Genomic DNA, 18,460 nt, shown 5'->3' with positions numbered 1-18,460 from the left:
ATCTAGCATTTTAAATTAATTTATTTACTGTTATCTATTAATTTATAATTAAAGTAAAAAAAATTAAAAACGTGTATTTTATTATTATAAGTTTATATGCATGGTATTTTTGTAAAATAGTTTATTTTTGAACTAATAAAAAATATATATTGTAATTTTTTAATTTGATAGTTTTGTAAATTAATTTATTTTCTATTACAATAAAATATTAAAAATTAATATAATTTTATTTTCACTCATTATTATATAATCTTTCTATATTTATATTAAACTAATATTTAGTATTTTTTTGTAAAATTATCCATGATGATGATTTTAATTAATTTATTTACAAAATAATAAAAAATATATTATGATTTTTAATGTTTTTATATATATAATATAATTATTTTAAAATATTTTAAATAAAATAATTTAATAAAAATATAAACAAACCCATGTAATGCACGTACATATTTATCAAGTTTTAACATGTATTTCAATTAAAATTTTTGTAATTCATTTTGGTAAGGTCTTGTAAATACATGTCCTTTATTTATTTTAGATCTAAATTATTAAAATGTAATTTAGTAGATAGAATCTAATTTATGATAGTTTTTTAACATTTTATTTAATAAAAATATATAGAACCCATGACTGGTTACCAACCATTCATATCATAAGTAAAATTTACCCTTAATTAGATTATAGTTTATAAAAAAAATTAAGAATAAATGAATAATAAAAAAGAGAGAGAGAGACAATATTAAAAAAAAATTGAGATAAAGAGAATTCAATGTTTATTAGCATGAGTTTTATCTCAATAATATTTTATAAATTTGGATGGTCAATTACTAATATTAGTTATGAATAATGATAGCACAAAAATTTTTAAAACGTGGACAAGATTGAAAGAATAAAACTTCTAAATTTTGAGAGCAATGGGCATGCAAAATTTCTGTCTCGACGTCGTATACTTAATTTAATTAAAATTTAAAAAAGAACTTTTAAATTATAACTATTAATAAATATAGAATCTTATTGTTATAAAAGTAAGTTCTGAATATTTATTCTATTTAATAACTTTTATAAACCATTAAATTTTATTAATTCATTGAATCATCTATATTAAATTTCAAATTAATTGAATAATAGATACATAATTTTATTGTAAACATTTGTTTATATTTTAAAAAGTAAATACGTGCAATTGCAAATGACAAAAGAACCCTTTGCATGCCGTTTCTCACTTACCAGGCTGTCGGAATTGTAACGGCTAGTTGCAGAGGGTTTTGTTTTAAAAGTGTCTGCTAGAAAACCGAAGTGTTATGTCACGTTATCATTACAAAACAGTACAAAACAACACCACCTTAATCGCGTTGCCATCAAAGCAAAAGCAAAAGCAACACGCGCTACTCTCAACTTATGGCGGAAACTCAGAGTTTGCCAATTATTGAAGAAGAGAGGGAAATAGACGAAGATTTCTACGAGAAGATTGAAGCACCTAAGTTCGTGGACTTCACCGCACCTGATAATCGCCGCCCTGACGATGACCGCCACTGGTTCTGCTTCCGCGTTGGTAATTTCTCTTCTTTCTTTGTCCAATTTATTTCACCTTACTTGGCTTCTATTGTACTGTTATTATTTTCTGACTCTAACCAACACCAACAGGATGTGACCAAAATCATGAACAAGACTTGGACTCTGAAGCAATTTACAAAAACTTTGTTCTTCGGGTTCGCTCCTCCCTCTTCTTATCTTCTTCAATCAATGATTCTCTCAGAATGAACCTGAAAATATATGAATATTTTATTTTCAGGTTATGGCAGCTAGAAGTCCAAATGTGCGTCTCAGAAAAGTGTTTAACACAAGAGAAGCGAGGTTCAAATTGACTAATTACCTATTTCTTAACGCTTTCTAAGTAAAACGATTTCTCATTCTCAATTTTGCTGTTTTTCAGTGCAAATTTGAAGTGTCCCCGAACAGCTCCTGCAAAGTCAAAGTCAAGGGTCTCCAGGTTGGCCTTGGTTTCCTCCTTGTCACAACACAAGATCACTGATAACAGCGTGAAGGTTGCTAAACCTCTTTCCAAGGTTGCTGCAACCCCAAATGCTAAGGTGAAGCAAGCACCTTCTGTGGCCAAGGCCTTGACTACTCCGAGGAATCAGAAGAAGGTTTCCAATATTGAACAATTTAGAAGCGTTCAGGGCAAGAAACCAACGGCTGTTGTTGTGCCTAAGGGAAGAGTGGTGGCAAAGGCTTTGGTTTTTCATTCACCAAAGAAGTTGGTAAAGACCAAGAGTTCTGTAGAATTAAAGACACCTATGAGAGCATTGTGTTCAGCAATGAAGAAGCTTGAACTCAATGGAGCAAAGAAGAATGGAGAAGGAGGTAACAGCTCATTGTCAGTAGCTGGATCCAGAAAGCAATTCAAGGGTCGAGAGGTTAAGAGCCGTGTGTTTGATTCCTTGTGTTCTACTAATCGCAAGGGATCTGAAACTAATACTGTGAGATGTTTGAAGGAGACGAAGGTTAAAGGCATGCTTAAAAGACAGGCAAATGTGGCTCATGAAAATGAGTCCAGTGACATGGAGATAGATGAAAAATCAAGGTCTGGTTCTCTAGAAAGATGCCATGAATCAGGAAATTCAGGAAGTGTTAGTGAACTGTCTCTGGGAGCTGAAAAGTCCCAAGAACCAATAAGCGGAAAGAGTTCAGTTCTAATTTTATCAGAAGCTCCTAGAGGTGGCATTACCTCACTCTCTATGTCAAGTTCAAACGAAGAGAACAAGACTACAGAAGGGAATGAAATTGAAGAGAGAAGGAACTCGGTTTCAGATAAGGGAAAAGTTCCTGAAGCCAAAAAGAGAAAGGCTGAAGAAAATTCAATGGCTTCTGATGACAAAGAAAATCATAGGCAACTCAATGAGAACGATGACAAGGAAAATGCTTCAGCCTCTGATGAGAACATGTAAGGAATTTGATTTCTCTCAAAATGTCTGTCACTCCTCTTAAACTTAATGAAACCGACCAATTCTGGGTGCCTGCAGAGTGATGAGTACCAATAATGAAGACCGGAAAAAGGCTATTATTGGGAGCAAGCATGAGGATTCGAGGAAAATACACAAGGTTTGGTCCAGTTTAGAATCTCATTGATGTTATTTTCTCTCACACCTGTGTCAGTGATTTGACTTGAGTCTTTATGGGTATGACCTTGAAACAGAAATCTTCATTGATCTCAGCTGCTTCTCATGCTGTAAAATACAGAAAATTAAAGCCCACAAATCCTAAGCCCTTCAAGCTGAGAACCGACGTAAGAGATTCGGATTCTGCTTTAGTTGGTTTATTTGTTTAGAAAGAAGTTAGTTTGATATCAAGTATAATTTAGTTGGTTTATTTCTTTAGAAAGAAGTTAGTTTGATTAGTATAATTCATTTTATTTTTTATGCTGCAGGAAAGGGGAATTCTAAAAGAAGCAAATTTGGATAAAGGGATTCCCTCACCCTTGAAAGAAACCACGGTGAGGAAACATCAGGCTGTAAACAGAGTGAGTTTCATTGTTAACCTCAAATTGTTACGGTCATTATTAGCATTGAATACCTAAATTTTCTCCATTTTTTCCCCTTCCTTTCAGAAGAAAAGTGAAACTTGTTCTGCACAAAGTGAACAAGACACTGATAATTATAGCAGCTGTGATGAGAAATCAAACCAAGCCCAAGAAAACCAATCTGTAAGTTCATGCACAGGGGAAAAGAAGATATCATCACCTGAAATATTACTGCTTAACGAGTTTTTATTAGAGATAGTGGCTAAAACTTCCCAAAACTTTATGTAGGGGAGTATTCAAAGTGACAAAACCAACTGCAAGGTGCTACGTAAATTATCAGCCACAACGCCTCAGAGAAATCCTGGTACTAAACTTCAGAAACCCATTGAGCTGGATGACAACTGTAAAAGAAAATCCCAAATGATGCAACGTAAAGTTGTGAGGCCTCGAAAGTAAGTAGTAATAATCAGTTTGTCACACACTTTGTGTTCACATGATTGATTATAGTTGTATTTGGAAATTCAATAATGGAAGTGTTTATTGCAGTGCTTTGTCAAGGAAGAAAGAAAAAGTTGTCGTTGCAACAAAACTTAGTGTTATCATTGAAAAGCCGTTAGACATTGTGAAGAAGCCAAAAGAAGCAGCAAAGCCACGTAAAAATGACGTTGCTTCACTAACAAGTAAAACTACGGGTTCAACTTCTAGGTTCTATTCACGAGAAAGAAGGCCATTAACTGTTCCTAAGGAACCAAAGTTTCAGTGTCTCCATGTACCGAAGGGCTGCACCACAAGGAAACAGACTTAGTCTTTCTTGGGAGGGGTGGAGGTTTGTTCAATATTATCATTGAATTTTATGTATGTTCGGAAAAAACGATAATATGAAAGAGGTGTGTTTGTTGTAATTTACGAGAGATAGATGATTCATTTGTACAAGACTTTATTGGCCTCAGTTTGTTTGATTTTGTGTAATAACATGATTTGATTCTTTTTGGTGATATATGTTTATTGTAGATGTTTATTGGCCTCAGTTTGTTTGATTTTGTGTAATAACATGATTTGATTCTTTTTGGTGGTATATGTTTATTGTAGATGTCTTTATTTTCACAATGATGAAGACAAGTAGTGTTTAGAAAATACTGCAATATTTTCCTTGTAGACAACAAACTGATTATAGATGAATGTTGCAGAATATCTGATAACCGCAGCGTTTTCCTTTTTGTTTGCCCACTCACTTCAGTCCCCTTTATTTCTTGGTTATGTTTTTAAATTTCTCATTTGCAGCCACAAGTTCAGCAGCTATGCCTGGTTCATTGGCTGAATGTCCTGCATCTGGAACCACCTGTTTCATAGTATGATTCAGTAAATTGACCATGTTTTGCACAAGATTATATGAAATTAAAATTGCAAGGAAAAAAGTGTTAGTAATTGTTATTAACTGCTTGTATGAGTTTCTTGATAAGAAGGAAAAACTCATCCTTTGGCATTTTCAGCTAGAGGTCTATATCTCAGAAAATACTATTAGGACTAAGATCTGTATCCTGAAACTTCAGAGATATCATAACATGCAAAGAAAACCAACACTATAGTCTCACCCGAAAATCTGCCTCAGGCCAAGCTTTATGAAGATCCCAGGCTGACATTATTGGACAGCAAACGTCATATCTTCCCTACAAAGTTAAGAATGAAGAACATTAGAGTCTACATTTTAAAGGATACAGCACAAAGTTATTTACCTGCACGATTGTGGTGTTGATATGCCTTATTTTATCAATTCTGTCCAACAGGAATGAATCTGAGGAGAAGAATCCCTTGTTCACGAAATAGTGGTTTTCAATCCTTGCAAATGCCTGATGAATAAATACAAGTACTTGTCACCACTCATCAGTTCAAGTTAAAGAATATCAATCATAGACAACAAATTGATAGCTATATGTGCATTTTCCAAATAACTCTATTTGACTTGGAATTGCCTAAACTTTACAAATTCTTCTTGTCAGCTAAAATATGATAATAATACAAGCTTCAAAATGCCTAAAAACGAAGAAAGAGCTTTTAACAATAGTGCTCAGGGTAAAAACACCCTGTTTGTCCACCTCTTTTCCTCATTTTAGAGATCAAAATATTATTAACTATTTCTTTATAGGAGAGAAAACGTTTTCTACAACCTAATAACAGAACTCAAGACCACCCAAAAAAAATAACTAACATATGCAACAGAGATTTGTAAAGTTTGTGCACTTTAAATTTTAGAAAATGCAAAAGTATCCATATAATTGTTATATATTATTTTATAAGATTTATATTTGAATTGCAAAGTCTTACATGAGCAATGCCATACCAGACATTCTCAATGATACATACAGCAAAATTGAGAGTTTGGGGAAATAAGCTTTAAAAATTATGGAAGTTACAGAATATGTGATACAAATTGAAAATGAACTATCAATTTTTTACCAACCAAAATCTGTATTACTCTTCTTGATGAACTCACCAGTGAAAAGTTATCATCATCTGCCCTTTTGATGTTCTCTTCATTTGGAAGAAGACGAGCAGTCATCATTTCCCATTTGGTCCATGCGCTAGCAGCTGCATACTAAGAATGAAGTCGCAGATAAGTAAACAAAATTCTTGAATCCATTCATAAAATGATATTCAAACCATAGTAGTAAATTTCAAATAGCCAGGATGAGCAGCTGATTCCAAAAATTCTATAGTGGGATGACCGCTATTTTGATGTTTTGAAATATAATATATATATATATATATAATAACCTGTTAGATGTAAGTTAAATGAAAGACTCAGATCGAGTGTAAGAGTTTTTAAACTTATACCAGTGTAAGAAGATTAAAGACATATTCATAATTAATTATCAAAGTGAAAGTTTGAGACTTTCAAATTTCAATAGTTTGAAATCAAAATTATAAACAGAAGAGAGAAGATGCAGGTCTTGCTGGAGATGAAGATGATGACTAGAACTTGACTAGAAGTAGTGAACAGAACCTGATTTTGGCTGGCACATATGGGTAACATAAGAAATGAGCGGGTGTCACCACAGCAGAAGTTGTCGGAGCACCTAGGACTTGAGAATACTCAGTTCAAACGATACAACAGTGTGCAGCAGACACCCACAATATAAAAGGGGGCCGAAATTCCAAGATTGTTCCTCTTTAATGTTCAGAAAATGAGGGACATTTCCCTCATCCAACATATAGCAGCTTTGACAACCATGATTTGCCATGATTGCAGCTGCAATTTGCACAGCTCTGGCTACTACACAAAACTACAACACTATGCACATTGTGTCATGCTGGAGAGCCACCCTGCCACAATAGTGGCACTATTATCTACTATGAGTCAAACAAGTGTTATTCTAGAAAGGGGCCAATATCTTTTGGAAGAATATTGACCAAAACAGAAAATCTTTCGGCAGGATGTAGACAAGGGAAACAAAAAGAGACTGCTGCATGAACCCACTAAGTTAAATAGAAAAACCCGTGTGTAAAATGGCACTCAACTTAATATACACTTAAAACTACTCTAGATAATTCGGTCAGGTAACAAGCTCACAGAGAAGATCATTCATTGTTCCTCATTTCAGATATGAGGATCTGTTGGTACTGTTAATGATAGCCTTCTAAACTAGTTCAAATATTGTTAACTCTTTGTACTAAGTTCTAAGAAGTCTTGTTATGATTATGGAACAGTAGCTATTCAACCAAACTAATATTTAAAGAAGAAATATAGCTATGATTATGGGAGGAAAAGGTAGAAGACAAGCTCAGAAAACCACAGACACTCACCTGAGTATTGATATCAGCAGAGTTTAATCTCTTCTGATAAGCATCAACGAAGCATCTTCTCTCATTTTCTGGAATAAGATCTCTAAATGGCTCCCACGCTGACACAAGACAACAAATATCAACCACTTTAAACATCATTTTAATAAGCAGAAAGGCAGAGATCACCATCAAATCAAATATGAAATTATGCAAAGCTACAATGGAAAACACTAAATTATCAAAAAAATTGAGTAAAAACTAGTGATCATAAGCATTGCTTCTCATTTCATATTCCTCATTGGAAACAATTATAGTTCCCACATGCTAAGAAACTACTGACATAAAGCTCTGACATAACTCCATGTATCACATAAGTTGAGAATTTCTTCAAGTCATTGAAGGTCGCTTATTATGCATGGAAAATATTCAAACTTAATTAACCAGAAAATAGCTAAAAAGACTGTTTAATACCATCCGGGAATATTGCAGCAGCACCACCCTCGTAAAACCAATCAATCTCTTTCTTCCTTAAAAGGAAAATTCCCCTAAGGATCATGCCAGTGACCTTGTCAAAATGATAAGATGTTTTAAAAAGTGAACAACATAGCATGGAAAAACTCCTTAATAGATTACACAATCTTCAGCAGCATTGCAAAAATAAAAATAAAAATTAATCTAGAAATAAAATAATAATGACAAATAAATATATCAGGCATCATTTTGTTATGGTAAGAAAGACATCAACCAAAATTGAAAACAAAATTATACACCTTGTCTGGATGAGATTGGCTGTATGCAAGGGCAAGTGTGCTTCCCCATGATCCACCAAATACCTGCATATTATACAAGGCAGAGAAGATCATATCCCATCATGTAAAAATCACAAAATGTATAATGGTAAACAACCAGAGGTGAAAACTAACCTGCCATTCTGGAATCTCCAAGTGTTCTCTTAGTTTTTCAATGTCATCAATGAGGTCCCATGTGGTGTTTTGCTCTAAGCAAGCATGGGGCGTGCTTTTCCCTGCCCCTCGCTGATAAAGAGGATAATTGTCATTGAATGAAAGCTGGAGACCTTATTACACCCTACAGTTTGGAAACTAACCTGATCAAATAGAATGATTCGGTAAAAGTCTGGATCAAAAAATGTCCGATTACTAGGGGAAGTTCCCCCTCCAGGACCTCCATGAAGGAAGACAACCGGCTGCCAGGAAAATGCTTAGAACATGACGAATCATTTTTGCTAAAATTTTTTCCCATCTTATCAAAATTAAATAAATGTAAAACAACCAGAGTGTCAATGTGTGAAATCTAGCTTTCACAAAGGGAGGCAAATGCTTGCATAATAATTAATAGGCAAATTGCAAATCTATTGATAGACCAAAATTACTTCAATTTTCCGTTTTCTCTTTTTGGCTTTCCATTCTGTTTTGAAGGGTAATGGAATTAAATGCATTTAACAAGCTATTAGGGTTAAGGAATTCAGTAATTCACAAACTAATAAACTCACAGTGAAAAAGTTATTGTGAATGTGAAATAAAGAGTAGAATACTTCCATATTCCAATTCCTCCCATAAAATTGAGGTCCTTTCCCAACAAACTAAGATACCCATTAAATAGATGAAGCACAACAGAAGAACTATTTATGTCCTTTTAAAAACGTGGCCAAGGAAGTGACATGCAATTCTACATGAGAATCAATGGGGCAATTTAACATTACAGTTCATTCAGTAGCATAAATAAACAATCCACATAGAACAAATAAATAATAGTTCATTGCTTTCGTTCTAGTCTACATCAACTAACATAAACATATAAGCCTACTGCATACCTTGATTACCTTCCAAAAATTTAGATAAGTTATTTTAAAAAAAAAAAAATCATATTTAAGCGGTTATCGGGGAAATTACTACTCACCTGCCCACTGGGGTTTCCTGATTGCTCCCAGTAGATTGTGTGAAGATCTGAAACCTTCAAAAAACCTGTACTGTAAGGTTCTATATGCGGGTAAAGATTTCTGTTTAGTTCTGGAAATTCCTGTTCTGAAGCCATCAAATTACTAGGTGTTGACTCAATTTTATTAACAGTATTTTGCACACGAAAAACTAAGCTCTTTCTCCCTGCACATCAACCAACAACACAACTTTTAGCAGACCCGCATGAAAAATACAAACTTGTTAAACATAATTTAACATTCAGAGGGTAAAAAATGGAGAACAAAGTGAAACATTAAGTATCAGTGTAAAGTAAACTTAATCGGAACAGGGCATCCTCTTTGACCTCAAAAAGACACAAACTTTGAGGAAACTGGTAGCCCAAATAATATAATTCTATCACATAATTGAAAAACCACCTAATTTACCTAAACGAGAGAGAGAAGAGAGAGAGAGAGAGAGAGCGCACCTGAAAATGTGGATTGGGACTGAGACAATGGGAGTGAGATGGGAAGGCTGAAAATTAGGGAAGGTGACAAGGCTGAGGAAGGGAGGGTGTTTGGACCAAAACCCAACTTCATTCTTAAGGGTTATGGTTTATGAACTTGTGTCAGTGATTCTCATTTTCCAATTCGCACTTGGCAACGTAAGAATCATGTGCATGCACACCCACTCTCGATAATTGTGTACCTTATCATTTGTAAATTGTGATATTGTCCTACCTTTTGTTGGCTACATTCTTTTTAAATTTGATTCCTTGCCTTCGTACAAACAAGTCAATCCCGCTATACATTTGTTGTTTTTTAGTTTATACCTTAATCAATCTTCCTTTTTTTTTAATATGGGTTATAATCAAATACTACATCAAATAAAAAATATCTGACTAAGTTAGGACCTTCACACAAAATAATGCATAATTTTTTATTATTTATACTAAATAAAATAATATTTAGTCATTTTTAAATTAATCAGAAAATGAACACTTCTTTGACTTTATAATGGGACGAGAGATACCAGCATCTCTCTAACCTTACAATGGGATGAGAGTTACTAGCATCCTCCGGTCCCATAATAGGACGAGAGGTACTAGTACTCTTTTGGCTATATCAAAGGACGAGAGATATTAACACTTGATTATCTTAAAATAAATTAATGAACTAATTAAAGTAAATAACTAATAATAAAAAATTAATTATTTAAGTAATCAAATGATTAATTTAGAGTTGACTCATCAAGCTCGTTAGTCTAATATTATATTTATAAAAAAAAAATAAAAAAGATAGATAAAAAATTAACTTTAAAATATTTAATAATATTTATTATTTTATATTAAGTATTTACTTGATCACGCTATTACAAGTACTCTCTCCTTGTAGACAAGAAAAATCTAAAATATTCTTTTAAGAATCTTACGTTACAGCAGTATAAGAGGAGAGAGCTACAATAAATTAGCGTATCCTTTACAAGAACATTATTGTTATTGTGAAAACACGTATGTAACTTTTATTTGCAACTTTTTACAATTCAAGTATTTGCTGCTGTTGTTTTATAATTTTGGTCATGGTCTTTGTTGTTTTGGGCTAGTTTTGATTTATCACAGCTGAGTGGAAACACGGGGTTGATTGTTTTGGACTGACCAGGCCCAAGATCTTAATAAGACTTATTTTTGAAGAATGATAAAAGGTGGACCAGAAAAAAGTTTGATAACTCCAGCTCCTCTTTTAGTCATGCATTTGAATGGATGACATGAATTTTCTTTTAAGAAATAAGACATTGTAAATGAGTTCTCACTATCAAATTCAAAAGCCGATGAACCAAAAATATTTCAAAAGCCCGAAGGATTGGACAGTTAAGTCATGGCTTGCTATGCCTCTCATTGGGAGTGAAGTGATGGGTTTTTCTTTTTGCATACATTGATATCAGAGATGAGTCAGGACAGAGAATGCGTATTTGTTAGCCCAGCCTCAAAATGCAAGCAATTTTTTCAAATATTGTTTTATTGTTTAGTTGTTTATAACAGTAGATGCCAGCCAAATGAATATTGATTATTATACTTTATGTATGCATATTTTTTTATTAAGATAATTTCAGAGATTTTTCTGAAGGTTGTTAATTATTATATTTAAGCTTAAAAAAAATATAAGATATGAGTTAGACACAGGATATAAAATACATTCTTATCATATTCTATATTTAATATTGGTTCGTTTTGTAGATAGAATAAGATGATCTTGTTTTATTTCTGATTTTTTCAATTAACATGATATAATAAATTTATCCTACTAAGTTGTCCTATTTATCATTATAGTTCAAATTCTTATCTTAAAGAAGTGTTAGTGTTAGAAATAATCAGGATAAAAATAACTTTTTTTATTACATAATTTACATTATTACTCATATTTACTTTTTTATATTTTAAAAATATATAATTTTTATATTTTTATAAAAAAATATATGAACATTTAAAAAAATTATTTTTAAGAAATAATATATTTTTTATATTATATATACATAAAAATTATTTCTAAAGTTTTACTATATATATATATATATATATATATTTAAAAGTATAAAATTTAAATATTTGTTAAAATTACATTAATTTTGATAAAAGAATAATTTTTTATTTAAATATATTTTGTTCTATTATTTTTTATTTATCTCAAACATTAAAAATAATGACATAATGTTATCTATTTTACTATACTAATGTACATCAAACATGTGATAAGATAAAAATTTATCATATTTTATATTTATCTATCTTTCTATCCCATGAATTTTTTCTTTTATTTTGTTCACCAAATGAATCCTAAGATAGTAAAACAAATAATATTATGTTCAATATTATCTTGTTTAATATTTAAGATAAATAAAAAATAATAAAATAAGATATAAATTATATTTAAATAATAAAATTACTCTTTTATCAAAATTAATATAAATTTTTAAAATATATTTTTATTTAATTTGTTTTATTTTTAATAAAAATATATACATTAAACATTATTTTTTTTGTACATGCAATATTGAAAAATGATAATAAATTATAATACATTTATCACTTTTTTAAATTAAAATTTATTATTTGTAAGAAAATATAATATAAAATATAAATAAATTATAAATATTTTAAATTATATTTTATAAAATGAGGAAAATATTTTTTAAAAATATTTTTATTAAGAAAATGTTTATTTAATATATTTTTATAAAAGTATTAAATTTCTCTTTTTTTAATAGGTATTTTAAAAAAATATATTAAAAATGATATAAAATATGAGTAAGAAAGTAAAAGGAAAAATAAAATCATGTCCTTTTATTTCCTAAGCTATCACCATCCTCTTCAAAATAAGAATTTGAACTATATAAATATGATATGATAACTTAACAAAATAAATTATTATACACAAAAAGTAAAATAGGATAGGGAAAATATCATGTCTTATTATATTATTCTAACAACTAAATAATCTTTATATTTTTATTTCTATATTATGTTTATATATTGATATCTTTATCTTTAAAAATGATCATTCTTTTTTAATGTATAAACCAAACCATGCACATATTATCTTTAAAAATAACAAAGTAAGGAATGTATAAGAAAGATGGGTATAATTTCTAAAACAAACAAGGTCTTTGTGTAATCACCACTAACCTACAACAATCCGCATAATTATCTCTTATTAATGAATTCAATTTTTTCTGTCCCATTTTCAACTTTATCAAGTAAGGATCACCTTACTTACAGACATTGATTCAAATAACTTGTTAAGATTAATCATTTATATGTAATTGCGTTGTGAAATATTTGATAGTTTTGATTTTTAGTATCCTAAGAAATAAACATTTCTTCTCCATTTGACGAGATCTTTGAAATGAATCAGGAATCGGCTCAAAACTTGTCCCGCAGCTTGAGATATCGTCTAAATAATAAAACCGTGAGTGGTGACATTTTCTTATAGCCAATTTATGCTAAAAAAAATAAAATTAGTAGCTTTGATTCAATTGGGTAAAAGGTACACATGCACAAAGCTACGAGCTAATCCCAAGAGAAAATTATAATTCGATTAGAAAGAGAATTTCATTACTGCTACACATATGCTACAAAGCTACAAGGTAAGAGCTAGTCCTCTCTTGGTTTATCACTAGCACATGTTTCAAACTATGAGCGTAATCCATTCTAACTACAGGACATCTTTCAACTAGAGATTACTGCCTTGATAAAAGTCCACCAAATTGAACTCAACATCAAGACATATTTAGATATTTACTAGAAATGTCTGTGTTGAGAGAAAAATTGTTCATTATTTGGTGTAACTTGTTTCAACCATCTATGGTCACAATCATTTTGGCTGTGGTGAAAGGGTCTGCATCTTCCAGCATTTGAACCAACATTCTCATTGAGGGTCTAGAAGCTGGAATTTTGGCAGTGCATAATGTTGCTATTCTCAACACCTTCATGGCATCTTCTTTGAAATGCTTTGCAAGGGCAGGATCCACCAGTTCTAGTGCATTTTCTTTGCTCCTAATATTGCTGCATACCCAAAACACAATGTCCTTATTCTCTCCAAACTCTGGCTCTATAGGCCTCTTCCCTGTTACCAACTCCATCAGGACTACCCCAAAGCTGTAAACATCACTCTTCTCTGTCACCTTACATGTGTAGGCATACTCTGTCATATCAAAAATTAACATTATCAGTTTTCAAGTACTATAAGCCAACAAGTGAAAATTTCACTAACACTCTCCTAAACAACTATACTGGATTAATTATTTTAACAATCACAAAATATGAGTATGTGATCCTTTTTATGTGTGCCGTTTTTTGTTACATTATAAAAACATTATAACTAGAAGCTAACATGACATTTTTTTTCTTTAATAAAAAATAAGGTGATTTAAAGCATACCAGGAGGCATGTATCCTAGTGTTCCTGCAATGACATGTGTCCAATTGCCTGCTTCTCCCTGCACAATCCTGGCAAGTCCAAAATCAGCAATCCTTGGTTTCCATTCCTCATCAAGCAATATGTTACTGGATTTGACATCCCTATGTATAACAGGTCTATCACACCCATGATGTAGGTACTCCAATCCTCTAGCAGCACCCATTGCAATGTCATACCGAACTTCCCACCCCATTTGAGTCTTCTTACAGGTGTGCAACCTGTCCCACAAGCTCCCATTTGGTAAGAACTCATAAACAAGCAAACTACTATCTTCACTTGTGATGCTACAATAGAGCTTCACCACGTTCACATGCCTTATAGAACTCAAAGTGGCCACTTCTGCATCATACTCAGGTGAGATGGAACCCCTTCTTAACATAGCTGAGGTGCTCCTGAAACTTCCTTGGTCACTTGGATTAGAAGTCCATATGTGTTTGACAGCAAATTCTTCCCCACTTTTAAGCACAACCTTGTAAACATTCCCTGATCCTCCTTTGCCAATCAAATTTTCAGCCTTGATATCATCAATGATTTCATTCTCACTGAAGTTTATCACATGGTATTGCTTCACATTCCAAGAATTAGTCTTCAGTGGCTTCTTAAACTTGTTCTGCCTCAGTTTAGTGAAGAGGAAGCATGAAGCAACAAGCAGAATCACTAAAACAGAAATGAAACAGACTACAAAGTTTTTGAGTCTCCTGGTGCTGCTGGATTCCAATGAACATGACCTAACATTTTTCAAAGTCTGGCTGCATAAGCCAGGGTTTCCCTTGAACCCGTCTTTGAAGGCAGAAATAGCCAGTGATTCTGGTATGGAACCAAACAACTGGTTGTTTGACAAATCAAGAAGGCTAAGTCTGAGAGATGATAAAGTTGGTGGAATTTCACCAGAAAGCCTGTTTGAGGACAAGTTCAATGAATTGATGGTAGGAAGAGAACCAATACTAGCTGGTATTGAGCCAGAAAAAGAGTTACCAGCAAGGTTTATTTGATTAAGAGAAGTACATGAACCAATAGAATCTGGTATAATACCAGAAAGATTGTTCTCATTCAAAGTAAGACTAGTTAGTTTCTTCAACTGGCCAATGGTTTCTGGGATGTGACCAGAAATTTGATTTGAACTCAGTTGAATTGATACCAATGAAACAGCTTCTGAGATTTCCACTGGTAACTCACCCGAGAACCGATTCTCAGATAAAAACAGCTGTGCTAGAGATTTTGCTTTGGCAATATCAGATGTCACTGGACCTTCAAAACTGTTCATACTAAGATCAAGCAGTTCCAGATTTGGCAAGCCCCATATACCTGAGGGAACAACACCCGAGAGTGAGTTCCTACTTAGGGGAAAACGAAGCAAAGACGTGCAACTTGCATAAGTCTCTGGTATAGTCCCGTTGAAGCTGTTGTTCATCAGGGCTAGGTCAGTGATTTGGTTGTTCTTGCACATGTAAGGTGGTATAGGACCAGAAAGAGAATTGTCTGAAACATCAATGAATTCCATGCCTATCCAGGATCCTAGTTTTTGAGGAAGAGGACCAGTGAGATTGTTACCATAAAGAGAAAGTTCTGTGAGGTTTTTGATATCTCCAAGCTCTTTTGGAATTTCTCCAGAGAAGTGGTTCCAAAAAAGCTGAAGGGATGCAAGGCTCGTCAAGGACCTTAGCTCAGAAAGATCTCCTTCAAGTTGGTTACTTGAAGCATCAAAGTTAACAAGATTGGTAAGGTTACCAAATCCCACTGGAATTTTCCCACTCAAACTGTTATCATATAGCTCAAGTTGCCATAGCCTCTGAAGCTTTCCAATATCAGCTGGAATCTCACCAGATAAATAGTTGTCAGAAAGTTCAAGATTAATAAGCTGAGTGAGATTCCCAATACCCAATGGAATATTTCCTGTGATGCTACAATTTGTGAGGTAAAGCCAATACAATTTTTCAAGCCTTAAGACCTCCAAAGGGAAAGGAGATTTATCCAATATGTTATCTCCTAGGCTTAGGAATGTAAGACTAGTTAGATTTTCCAACGACTTCCATGGAAATGACCCAGAAATTCCACTAGCATTTAAATTCAAGTACTCTAACTTGTTCAAAGGTGACAAATCAGGCACTGGTCCATTGAACGAATTCACACCCAAATCCAAGTGCTTCAAGTTTGTGCAATTCACCAACTCCTCACTAATGCTTCCATGCAAGTTGTTGGACCCCAAAGAGATCTTCTCAAGCGATTGAAGCTTACATATTGAATCAAAAGGGAGAGTACCCACTAGTTGTTTCTGTGCAAGGTTGATTTCTGAAACAAAACCATTGGAATTGCACACAATCCCGGTGAAGTGGCATGGAGAATTTGCTTCTGTCCAAGAACTGAAAACGCTTTCATTTGAACTTTGGAGAAACGACTTCAGCTTCATGAGTGATTGAAGCTCTTCTGATAGGGAGGAAGTAACGAGGCAGAGGAAGAGCAGAGCAGTGAGAAAGCCATGTCGGAAAATTCCTCCGGCGAACATGCCGGCAGTGAAGGTTGGGTCTGTGTAAGAGTGACGTACGTGAAAATGGAATAAAGGGTGAGTTGTAAGTTGAAGTTTTGGGTTTGGTTTCACATAGAGTAAATGATCCACGTGCATGCAGAGAAACAAAGATTATGGGTTAAGTGGACAAAGAAAGTTTCAACATTGACGGTGCTAGCTTCCTTGTTATTATGGGACCGATACATATTAGTTGTTGTCTTGTTGGGTTGAATAATTGAGTTGGTGATATATCATGTGGTTGGATTTGCATGATCTTTCCATTACATTTTTACATAAATAATTAGTAATGGCATGTCATGTACCGGAAGGCAAGAACCATTGCAAAATAAGTAGTCAAAGTAGTAGTACTAGTAAGAGTTTCAACTTGAATGATAGTTCTTGAATGCAAGAAAATAAAACTACAAAGACAATATTGAAATGATGTGCCAATTTACGTGCATCAGAAAGGTGTTTTGGCTATTACCCCAGAAACAAAAAGAAGGAATTATAGGCGCAACTTTTTGGATTAACGATTTTTTTAATAACAATTTACTAAAATAAAATTAAAAATAAATATATTCTTTATTTGAGACAAGTTTTTATAGCGTCAGACTATATTTCATATTTAAAAGAGATAAAATTAATTTTTTTATTTTTAATTTGTCTATTTCATCTAAAATAAAAATAAAATCAACCAGAACGTGATTCATATACAATAGAAATAAAAAAGTAAAATAAAAATTTAAATTTAAGTTTGTAGTTTTGTAGACACATGTGGTCCAGTAAGGAGAGGAAGAGAAAAATAAATAAATTGTGTTAATGAGAAGAAAGAGAAAAATAAATGAGTTTTGTTGTGTTAAAGTTGTAGATTCATGAAAAAATATTAAATAAGATTGATAATAGAGAGAGAAAAATAAATAAATTGTGTTAGTGAAAAAAAGGAGAACATTAATTTTTTTTCTCCCTCTCTCAATAACACAATTCATTTATTTTTCTCTCTCCACTATTAATCTCATTTAATATTTTCTCAATCTACACAATTCACACAGCACAACTTATTTACTTTACTCTCTTTTTCCATTAACACACTTTATTTATTTTTCTCTTCCAAACCAAGTGTGTTCATAGAACTGCAAATTTAAATTCAATTTTTTTTTATCCTTGTTGTATACAAAACATGTGACATGTGTCACGTTCTCCTAATTTTGTCTCTATTTTAAATGAAATGGATAAATTAAAAATAAAAAAAATAATTTTATCTTTCTTAAATACAAATATAATCTAATGTGGCAAAAAAAATTTCTAGATTAAGAATATATTTATTTTTAATTTTATTTTAGTAAATAGTTATTAAAAAAATATTTAAAAAATCATTAAGCGCAACTTTTTGCCCTCATATGGAAAAAGAGAGTACAAATATCATAAAGTAGAGCTTATTAAAATTGACATTAAATTTTTTTTTACCCTTATGCATTATTTTATTTGAGAAAGAAAATAAAAAAGTGACAAGAGAATGAATAAATTGAGTTCACACTATCTTATTGCACATCACATTTATTTCTTTTTTTTTTTCCTTATTTTTCTTCTTATCATTTTCTCTCAATACGTTTACGTTGTTGAGGGTATGAAAAAATATTTTTGATATTAAAAATTGTGAGACCATTCTTATGCGTCACATGCCTTTTTGTTTCCCAATCTTCTCATATAAAAAGTTCACATGAAAGCGTCCATTTCGTGTAAGTTTAAGCAACATTGACACTTTG

The 18,460-nt window shown here is 32.3% G+C and overlaps 3 protein-coding genes across 3 annotated transcripts; 1 reads left to right on the top strand and 2 right to left on the bottom strand.

The window, feature by feature from the left end:
- Window positions 1-1,404: 1,404 nt before the first annotated feature.
- Window positions 1,405-4,518, top strand: LOC113852048. Its single transcript, XM_027482306.1, has 11 exons — window positions 1,405-1,558; window positions 1,651-1,715; window positions 1,799-1,860; window positions 1,940-2,950; window positions 3,030-3,108; window positions 3,203-3,292; window positions 3,434-3,526; window positions 3,614-3,709; window positions 3,815-3,978; window positions 4,073-4,381; window positions 4,412-4,518. Exons 1-10 carry the CDS (start codon window positions 1,405-1,407, stop codon window positions 4,329-4,331), a joined length of 2,073 nt encoding a protein of 690 aa, XP_027338107.1. The 3' UTR covers window positions 4,332-4,381; window positions 4,412-4,518.
- Window positions 4,519-4,561: 43 nt separating this feature from the next.
- Window positions 4,562-9,938, bottom strand: LOC113848549 (proline iminopeptidase). The gene is made up of 11 exons (XM_027478159.1): window positions 9,710-9,938; window positions 9,224-9,426; window positions 8,412-8,510; window positions 8,230-8,340; window positions 8,077-8,139; window positions 7,778-7,871; window positions 7,328-7,425; window positions 6,018-6,119; window positions 5,260-5,373; window positions 5,119-5,193; window positions 4,562-4,865 (listed from the first exon to the last, which is right to left on the bottom strand). The coding sequence occupies exons 1-11, from the start codon at window positions 9,819-9,821 to the stop codon at window positions 4,770-4,772; spliced, it is 1,167 nt and encodes a 388-aa protein (XP_027333960.1). The 5' UTR covers window positions 9,822-9,938; the 3' UTR covers window positions 4,562-4,769.
- Window positions 9,939-13,290: 3,352 nt separating this feature from the next.
- On the bottom strand, window positions 13,291-16,806 carry LOC113852452 (receptor-like protein kinase 7). The gene is made up of 2 exons (XM_027482730.1): window positions 14,156-16,806; window positions 13,291-13,919 (listed from the first exon to the last, which is right to left on the bottom strand). The coding sequence occupies exons 1-2, from the start codon at window positions 16,695-16,697 to the stop codon at window positions 13,570-13,572; spliced, it is 2,892 nt and encodes a 963-aa protein (XP_027338531.1). The 5' UTR covers window positions 16,698-16,806; the 3' UTR covers window positions 13,291-13,569.
- Between the last annotated feature and the right edge of the window lie 1,654 nt (window positions 16,807-18,460).

This window comes from Abrus precatorius, unplaced genomic scaffold (genome assembly GCF_003935025.1).
Source record: "Abrus precatorius isolate BTA unplaced genomic scaffold, Abrus_2018 Scaffold10, whole genome shotgun sequence".
Taxonomy (NCBI): Eukaryota; Viridiplantae; Streptophyta; class Magnoliopsida; order Fabales; family Fabaceae; genus Abrus; species Abrus precatorius.
Note: the sequence above shows the minus strand (reverse complement) of the source record. Positions and strands in the feature narration are given on the sequence as shown.